General features: G+C 42.2%; 1 protein-coding gene across 1 annotated transcript; it reads left to right on the top strand.

The window, feature by feature from the left end:
* The first annotated feature begins 417 nt into the window (after positions 1-417).
* On the top strand, positions 418-3,213 carry LOC132637878 (cold shock domain-containing protein 3-like). The gene is made up of 3 exons (XM_060354902.1): positions 418-559; positions 676-1,011; positions 3,188-3,213. The coding sequence occupies exons 1-3, from the start codon at positions 418-420 to the stop codon at positions 3,211-3,213; spliced, it is 504 nt and encodes a 167-aa protein (XP_060210885.1).
* Positions 3,214-10,484: the final 7,271 nt, after the last annotated feature.

Genomic DNA, 10,484 nt, shown 5'->3' on the forward strand with positions numbered 1-10,484 from the left:
GAGGAAGACCCCCAGAATTTCATTGATGGACTCCAGAAAATATTTCGTGTGATGCATGCTACTGATACAGAGGCAGCAGAATTCAGGGCTTTCCAGCTGCAAGATGTGGCCCATATTTGGTATGAGACATGGGAACAATCCCGAGGGGAGGATGCACCTTCTGCTACTTGGGACGAATTTGCAGATGCTTTTATTGAACATTTCATGCCGATTGAGGTTAGAGAATCCAAGGCTATAGAGTTTGAGAATCTAAGGCAAAAGGACATGACTGTTCAGGACTATTACCTCAAGTTCGTGTCATTATCCAGACATGCTCCTCACATGGTTCCTAATATGAGAGCCGTGGTTAGGAGATTTGTACTTGGGCTTAAAACCGAGTTGCACAGGGATGCCAACACAGCTGCTCCGAACGACAAGATGACTATTTCCAAGATACTGGCATTCGTGCAAGGTAACGAGACAAGAATGAATGAAGAAGAAGCCCTACAGAAGCAAAAAGATAGGGAGTTTAGTAAGAGGGCTAAGTCTGCTGGTAATTTCAGTCATGGGGGATCTCAAGGTGATGGCAACCATCATTTTTTAAGAATAGGTCATCAAGACCTACTCCCTCAAGAGCTAGTGCTCCATTTCAAAGGTCCAAGTTTAACCAGAAAGACCGGAACTTCGGAACGACAGGCTCACATTCACAGGCCAGCGTGACTAACCGTGGTTTTCAACACCCTACATGCAACACTTGTGGCAAGAATAATTCAGGAGTATGCCGTTTGGGCATGGATGGTTGTTTTGGGTGTGGTCAGCCGGGTCATTTTCTGCGGGATTGTCCGTCCGCAAGACGGAATACCGGGGGTAACAATAATGTAGCTCAGTCCACAAATTCAGCAGCTCCCCAAAATTTCCAAGCCCAGCAGGGGTGCGGAGCAGCAAAGCCCGGTAATACGGGCGGTGGTCAGAATCGTCTGTATGCACTGTCAGGTCGCCAGGATACAGAGGCTCATGGAGATGTTGTCACAGGTATGCTACCAATCTTCACCTTCGATGTATTCGCTCTTATGGACCCAGGATCCGCTCTATCTTATGTAACCCCGTATATTGCTAAGAAATTTGGGATAGAACCCGAAAAGTTGCAAGAACCTTTCGAAGTATCCACACCGGTTGGGGAATCAGTTACAGCTAGGCATATCTATAGAGGTTGTCCAGTGTTAATCTACCATCGCAGCACCATAGCAGACTTAATAGAATTAGAGATGGTAGATTTTGACGTGATTATGGGTATGGATTGGTTAGAGTCCTGTTATGCCTCTGTGGGTTGTAGAACCAAAACTGTGACATTTGATTTTCCCGATGAACTTATAGAATGGAAAGGTAATTCAGTAGCACCTATGGGTAGATTTATTTCCTACCTTAGAGCCAGAAAGATGATCTCCAAGGGGTATATTTATCACTTAGTTCGAGTCAGAGATGCAGATGCCCAGACTCCAGCTCTTCAGTCAGTGCCAGTTGTCAGTGAATTTCCAGAAGTCTTTCCAGATAACCTACCCGGAGTCCCTCCCGATAGGGAAATTGATTTTGGAATTGACCTACTTCCCGGCACTAAGCCGATATCTATTCCACCGTATAGGATGGCCCCAGCAGAGTTAAAGGAGTTAAAAGTTCAGTTGAAGGATCTTCTTGATAAGGGATTTATAAGGCCAAGTGTCTCACCTTGGGGCGCACCGGTCTTGTTTGTCCGAAAGAAGGATGGATCCTTGCGTATGTGTATAGACTACCGCCAGTTGAACAAGGTCACCATTAAAAATAAGTATCCTCTTCCCAGAATAGACGACCTATTTGATCAACTTCAGGGTGCTCAGTGTTATTCCAAGATTGACCTCAGATCAGGCTACCATCAGTTAAAGGTTAAAGAAGTTGACATTCCGAAGACCGCTTTCAGAACCCGTTATGGTCATTTTGAATTTCTTGTCATGTCGTTTGGGTTGACGAATGCACCAGCAACTCTCATGGATCTTATGAACAGAGTATTCAAGCCTTATCTTGATTTATTCGTCATTGTGTTTACTGATGACATATTGGTGTATTCCCGTAGTGAGACAGATCATGCAGAGCATCTCAGAATAGTGTTGCAGACTCTCAAGGATCGTGAGCTTTATGCAAAATTCTCAAAGTGCGAGTTTTGGCTCAAATCAGTGGCCTTTCTAGGCCATGTAATATCAGGTGAATGTGTTAACAGGGCTACAACAACAATAACAATATTGGTCCCACACGACCAAGGAGTCATCAAAAGAAGCATTACATACCTGGGGACAATGGCGTCTCATCTTGAATTTCTTCTGGGGTGGAAATAAATGTGGGTATCTGGATTTCATATCTTCTTCTGCTTCCCAAGTCATCTCTTCTCTACTATTGTTTCTCCATAGAACCTTAACTGAGGCTATGTCTTTGGTTCTGCGTCTCCGAACTTGCCTATCTAGAATGGCAATAGGTACCTCTTCATAGGACAATTTCTCAGTAACTTGGACATCATCTACAGGCACAATTTTGGAGGGATCTCCAATGCATTTACGAAGCATTGACATATGAAAAACTGGATGGACTGACTCCAGGTCTGAAGGCAGATCTAACTCATAAGCCACTTGGCCCACCTCGCGTACAATTTTGTAGGGCCCAATATACCGGGGACTAAGGTTCCCCTTCTTGCCAAATCTCATTACACCATTCATCGGCGACACTTTTAAGAATACCCAATCATTAACTTGGAATTCCAAATCTCGTCGACGATTGTCCGCATAAGATTTCTGACGACTCTGGGCTGTCAACAACTGGTCTCGAATAAGCTTGATCTTTTCTACCGCTTGCTGGATCAATTCTGGGCCTATTAACTTTGTCTCCCCTACCTCGAACCATCCAATTGACGATCTACACTTCCTCCCATATAAAGCCTCATATGGGGCCATTTGGATGCTAGAGTGATAACTATTGTTGTATGCAAATTCAATGAGTGGTAAATGATCATCCCAATTACCTCTGAAGTCTAACACACTTGCTCGCAACATATCTTCGAGGGTCTGAATGGTGCGGTCAGCTTGCCCATCAGTCTGTGGATGAAATGCTGTGCTAAGTCTCACATGAGTTCCCAAACCTTCCTGGAAGGACTTCCAGAAATTAGCTGTAAATTGTGCTCCCCTATCAGTGATAATGGATATTGGGACAGCATGAAGTTGTACTATCTCTCTGAGATACAGCTTTGCATAATCTTCTGCTGAGTACGTAGTCCTAACTGGTAGAAAATGAGCTGGCTTTGTAAGTCTGTCAACAACTACCCATATAGAGTCATGCTTACGCCGAGAACGAGGCAAGCCTACAATAAAATCCATATTAATCACTTCCCATTTCCAATGTGGAATCTCTATAACTTGCAACAATCCTCCGGGCTTTTGATGCTCAATTTTCACCTGCTGGCAATTAGGACACTGAGCTACAAACTCTGCTATATCTTTCTTCATTCCGTCCCACCAATATATGGACTTGAGATCATGGTACATCTTTGTCGCTCCTGGATGAACAGAATAATGGGAATGGTGAGCTTCTTCCAAAATCTGACGGCGTAATCCTGCAACATCCGGAACACATAGCCTGCTTCGATACCTGAGAACTCCATCTGCAGAAATCTCAAATGGCGACTTTTCTTTTTGAGGAATTGTATCTTTATAATGACTTAACTTGGAGTCTTCATGTTGGCGCTTTTTCACCTCAACTACCAAAGATGAGGCAGCCGGATTTTGAATAGTGACTCCTGTATTGCCTGAATCTATCAAGCGAACTCTCAGATTGGGTAGTTGTTGAAGTTCACGAGCTAACTCCTTCTTCTCTGGATAAACATCACATAAACTACCCATGGATTTGCGGCTAAGAGCATTAGCTACCACATTTGCTTTTCCAAGATGATATAAAATGCTAACATCGTAATCCTTTAATAGCTCCAACCATTGCCTTTGCCGCAGATTCAATTCCTTCTGCTTGAAAATATACTGGACTCTTATGTTCTGTATAGATATCAACATGGACTCCATATAAATAATGCCTCCACATCTTCAATTCATGGACCACTGCAGCCAATTCTAAATCATGAGTCGGATAGTTTTTCTCATGTTTGCACAACTGCCTTGCAGCATAAGCAATCACCTTACCATGCTGCATCAACACACAACCTAATCCAACACCGGAGGCATCACAGTAGACAACATAGCCTTCTGATCCTTCTAGAAGTGTTAGAACCGGGGCTGAAGTCAATCTATTCTTCAACTCTTGAAAACTACGCTCACAAGCGTCGGTCCATTGGAATTTGGCCAATTTCTGAGTCAGCTTCGTCAATGGTGCAGAAATAGAAGAAAATCCTTCTACAAATCTTCTATAATAACTTGCTAAATCCAGAAAGCTACGTACCTTTGTAGGCATCGTAGGCCTTGGCCAAGTTTTCACAGCCTCAATCTTTTGGGTATCTACTCGAATACCATCATCTGAGATAATATGGCCCAGAAAAGTTACATAATTCAACCAGAACTCACATTTCGAAAACCTGGCGTATAATTACCGAGTTCGAAGAATTCCAAGAATAGTACGTAGATGATCTGCATGCTCTGCCTCCGATCGAGAATATACCAGAATATCATCGATGAACACAATTACAAATAGATCTAGTAAAGACCTGAACACATTATTCATCAAGTCCATGAATACAGCCGGGGCGTTAGTCAATCAAAACGACATAACCCGAAATTCATAATGACCATATCTGGTTCTGAAAGCCGTCTTCGGAATGTCTTTTTCTCTAACTCTCACTTGATGATATCCTGACCTCAAATCAATCTTTGAAAACCACTTAGCACCCTGTAGTTGATCAAATAAATCATCGTTTCTCGGAAGGGGATATTTATTCTTGATGGTCACCTTGTTCAACTGCCTATAGTCAATGCACATTCGCAAGGAACCATCTTTCTTTCTCAAGAACAACACAGGTGCTCCATATGGAGATGAACTAGGCCTAATAAATCCTTTTTTAAGCAGATCTTTTAGTTGTGCCTTAAGCTCTTTCAATTCTGCAGGAGCCATCCTATAAGGAGGAATAGATATGGGTTTGTATCCGGCAGCACATCGATGGTAAAATAAATCTCTCGTTCTGGTGAAAGACCTGGAAGCTCATCTGGAAATACATCCGAAAAATTCATTCACTACCGGAACCGATTGAAGAGTTGGCGGTTTTGCTTCAGTATCATGAACCTGGACTAAATGATAGATATATCCCTTAGCAATCATCTTCCTCGCTTTGAGATAGGAAATAAACCTACCTCTCGAGGACGTTGTATTACCTTTCCATTCTAACACTGGTTCTCCCGGGAATTGGAATCGAACCATTTTTATTCTACAGTCAACCTTGGCATAACAGGAGGCCAGCCAATCCACACCCATAATAACATCAAAATCTAACATCTTCAGTTTGATCAAATGAGCTATAGTATGACGATCACAAACCACAACCACACAGTTTCTATATACTTGTGTGGCTATTACCGGGTCACCAACATGAGTAGACACTTCAAAAGGTTTGATTGGCTCGGGTTTCACCCCAATACGATCAACAATATAAGGAGTAATATACGACAAGGTAGAACCCGGATCAATCAATGCATAAACATTACAAGAGAATACTGATAATATACCTGTGACCACATCATGGGAGGACTCAAGATCCTGTCCCCGACCAATGCATAAATACAGGCCTAAGGGCCACTTGAATTGGATGCTCCTCCTCTGCCCCTACCACGACCTGATGGCGCCTGTGAGCCTTTCCCCAAAGGGCGTATAGACAATGAGGAACCAGCTGCTGATCCTGTGGGCTGGACCCTACCTCTATCACCCAACGATGGACAATTACACATCATATGCCCAGTCTGACCACAAGCATAACAAGCATCCGAGCCTCAGCGACATTGGCTCATATGTAATTTACCGCACTGGCTGCATCATGGTAACGATGGTCTCCTCTGACTAGGATCACCTCCAAACTGAGAACCAGAAACTCTCAAGCTTTGACCCGATCCAGAATAAACGAGGCGATCAAATCTCCTGCCCGCAAATTGAGGAGGTGGACTAGCCGCGGACTGGCCTGAATATCTGGAATGTTGTTACCTCTGACCCCCTCTGTACTCACCACTGACACCGGCAGATCTGGCCCTCTTACTATGCCTTCTATCAATATCGCGCTCACCCCTAGGTGGTTGCTGTTGTTCCTCTAAATTCTGGGCATGGGCCTGAATATGAGAAATGTCCATCCCTTCCTGAAGTGAAGCCATCAAGCAGTCTATAATCAAGTGTGGCCCCAATCCACTCACAAATCGATACACTCGGTCACCCATGTCGGCTATCATAGTCGGAGAATACCTAGCCAATGAATTGAACCGAAGGCTATACTCTCGGGCGCTTATATTTCCCTGTCTGAGATTTAAGAATCTGTTGGCTAGGGCCCGTCGAACTTCTGGTGGCAAATAATGGCGAATGAAGGCATCTACGAACTCTTGCCATACCGGGGGAGGTGCATTTTCCCTTCTCGAGCATCCAATTGTTATACCACAGAACTGTTACATCCCGCAACCTATAGGACACTAACTCCACTGACTCAGTATCAGAAGTGTGTATTATTCTTAGCGTCCTCAACATCTCATCTATAAAGCCCTGCGGGTCCTCATCTGGCTTTGACTGGAAAAATTCTATCGGGTTCAAACTCATAAAATCACGGGCTCTGGCACTAGTCGCTCTGTCACCAGGACTCGCACTCTGCCGCTGGCTCTGGGTGGCTACTAACTGAGTCAATAACTGGACTGCATCTCCCAAGTCCCGATCTGGAGCAACAGAGGAAGGGGCTGGAGCCCTTCCGTGCTCTTCTGTTACTGGAGGAGTAGAGGTAGTATGTGAGGGAATGACACTCTGAGCCTCGCTATGTTCTAGCTCAGCCGGGGGTTCTCGGCTGGCACCTTCTCCAGCAGCGCTCAATATTGTGCTGACTTTCTTCTTCTTTCTCAGAGGCATCGCTGAAATTAACAGGAAAATATTAGATAGTTGCGTTCTTGACTTGACTCTATCGCACGATCTAAGATTAGAAGGAAGGTCAATACTTCCTAAATGCCCTGCAGCCTCCTGTTTATAAGTGTGGCGCGCTTCACACCCATAAACAAGACTCTACCGGACACGGCTCGTAGACACACCCTAGGACGAACTGCTCTGATATCACTTTTGTCACGACCCAGCTAGAGGGCCATGACGGGTACCCGGAGCTACCCTACCGAGCATTACCTAACTCGCTTGTCATCACATTCAATTTGAACATACACCGCTCTCATCATAAAACCCATTACGAGAAAACCTTCATTTACTTCTCAAACATATATATATATATATATATATATATATATACATATATATACACATACATACATAGGTCCACAAGGCTACAAAATGATACACATAATATGCACTAATAAGATCACAAGACATCTGCTACCTACACACATGTTTCTATGAGCCTCTACTAAAATACTGGAATCATAAGAACTGGACAGGACCCCGCCATGCCCCAAATATGTACACAAAAATATACCAACAAGCGGCTACTCCGGAGAAGTGGAGTGCTTCTATACGACTGCTGATAGAGCTCCTAGGTATCCGGTCCGTCTCCTTGTCTACCTGTGGGCATGAACGCAGCGTCCAAAAAAGGAAGGACGTCAGTACGAATAATGTACTGAGTATGTAAGACATGAACCATAGTGTAGTAAAGCAATAATGAAACATGAGGGAAAGAGATAACCTGTATATCAAACTGCCCCTTAAGGCGAAAATCATGTATGCTTAACCTTTTAAGAAAACATTTTTCATACATACATAACATAATATCATCACTAGCCCACGTCCGGGGTAATCATTTAATGCCGCCCACTAGTGGTGACTACCCGACCAACTAGGCACGGTGTAACTATCATCATCCATAAGCCGCCCACCGAAGTGGTGTCTGCCCGACCAACTAGGGACGGTGTAATCATACATAAAAATAAGCATACATGAGAGCCCAATTAAAAGCTACAACTCTATTGGAGTGATGTAAGGTCGGTACCCTCCGATTATGTTATGGAGCAATCATGATCGCCATGTCTCACCTTGAAGGAAATAGTATTATGAGGTGAGACTATCAACAATGAGTAATATCAAGAAAATCATGCAATAGGATCATTGGTCTCATTGTAGCATCATTTCATAAGCTTCAGAATCTTGATGAATAAAATTATCATAATCATCGTCATTATCATAGAACATATCTCCTCTCTTTCTCATAGGAAGCTCTTAGAAATCTTTAGCCTCCAACTTTGGAATACGAGAGGAATCATAGTATAGGAGTCATGCCTTTGAAAGAAAGGGACTAGCCTCACATACCTTTACGTCTCTTTAACTTTATCAACTAAACGTTTCCCCTCCAAGCTCACGATTCTACATTTAAGAGAATTCGTACTAAAATTAGATAATTGGAAGTATACTTGTGTCTAAACTAAAATGACTAAGAGCTAACGAAAATTGGGCAGCATTTCCTTCGTTCCAACAATTTCCTCCATATGGTAAACAACTCCCAAATATCGATAGCAACACCCATAATATCATAATCAATAAACTTCTTCAAGTTAAACATTATTCAACTCTTAAAATTCCCTTTCAAAGTCATCCTTAACCATAACCACAATGCAACACCATATCTATTTTCATATAATACTTCCTCAACATCATTAGTATCATTCACAACATGATTATACTCATGGCATAACAAGAATTATGATTCAAGTCAAATTACTATTCAAGAATATCATTATTTCCACATTTGAGCTTCATATTCTACTTTCTTCCCCAATCCAAATCATTCAACCACTCAATACTCTTAATAACATGAAATGAATATAAAACTCACCTATGGTGATGTAGGAATGGACTTTAGATGAAAATACTTTACTTGAGAGAAAACCCCAACTTTAATTCCAAGAGAATTTTTTGGCTTCCATCAACACTAGTGAGCATCCACACACTTGATTCTCTTGATTCTTGGTGTTTAATCTATGATTTCTCTTGGATTTGTGTTGATATGGTGAGTTAATGGAAGCTTTGAGAGGATTTAGGGTTTTAATTTGGGTGAAAAATGAGGTAGAAGTCGTGGGAATGAGTATATAAAAGTTGGAAAAAAAATTCCAACGCCCCAAAATCTGGAAATCTCGGGAATAGTACGTGTACTGTTCATCATGTACTTTGAAGTACGTGATGAACAGTATCACGTACTTTGGGTGGCAAAAATTTTCGGCTCTGGAAATTCTGGGCAAAATACGCCCAGAAAGTACGGGACGTAATTTATTGTACGGCCCGTATTTCCTTCCGTATTTCACAGAAATACGATCCGTCAGTTGCATGGGAAAGAAGACTCACCGAACTTCAATTTACATATGTTATGGGTTCCGTAACCCCTCATAGTCTAGGAGATATGCCCCTGACAAGTTGGGCCAAAATTTTCGTCAAAACTTTGTCAAGTTTTTTCCAAATTTCCAACGAACCTATTTTCTTCGATTCGCTTGATCCCGAAACCTTTAAGTACTTGTCTAACGCTTATTAAAAGTCTTCCTTGACCTTATAGGGGTATCATGGCCTCTCCGAACTCACGTTTGTTTGCTTACAACGACGCGAAAATCCACGAGGTGTAACACATGGTCTTTTGGAAGCACACTAAGATAGCTAACATCAAACTAAGTCTCAAGTATCTAATCCGAGTCATATAGGGTACAAATCTTGAGCCACCATAAAGGCTCAGGGTCTCACACAACAATAAGTTGAGAATGGACTTATGTTAACCCAATTGGTCGACATTAGCACACATGGAAACACATGCTTCAGCATTTTCTCCTTTCCCAGGGAGCGTATGTCTTTATCTCATAAAGAATGTTGTACAGATGATATTTAGTCACCATAAGTATCTAAATTTGAGTTCCTTATCTACTATATCATTTTTAACTAACATCTGGCTCAGTAAGTAGACTAGGTGAACGTTTTTCACCTTAACGACCTTATGTCATTATATATGCGACGTTCATGATTTTAAGTTGAAAGCTCTCAAATTATCCATTTGATAATTTTTCTTAAAATCCAGTCTCATCTCCACTCATCACTAAGATAAGGAGGTGGTTACCTGTGTGAGAAGGTCAACCTTTTGTCTACCCGACTTACTTAAAAAAACAAATAAGTAACGAATGCACATGACATTCAAGATGTAAAATATGTATGTAAGTAAATACACTTTATTGATAATTAAAGAACATCAGTCTTGTGAACATGGGGAAATTAAACAAAATGAAGTATCTTAGAATCTACACAAGCCTTGAGACCTGGTGTGTCTCACAAATGCATCTCTAGAC

This window comes from Lycium barbarum, chromosome 4, assembly GCF_019175385.1.
Source record: "Lycium barbarum isolate Lr01 chromosome 4, ASM1917538v2, whole genome shotgun sequence".
Taxonomy (NCBI): Eukaryota; Viridiplantae; Streptophyta; class Magnoliopsida; order Solanales; family Solanaceae; genus Lycium; species Lycium barbarum.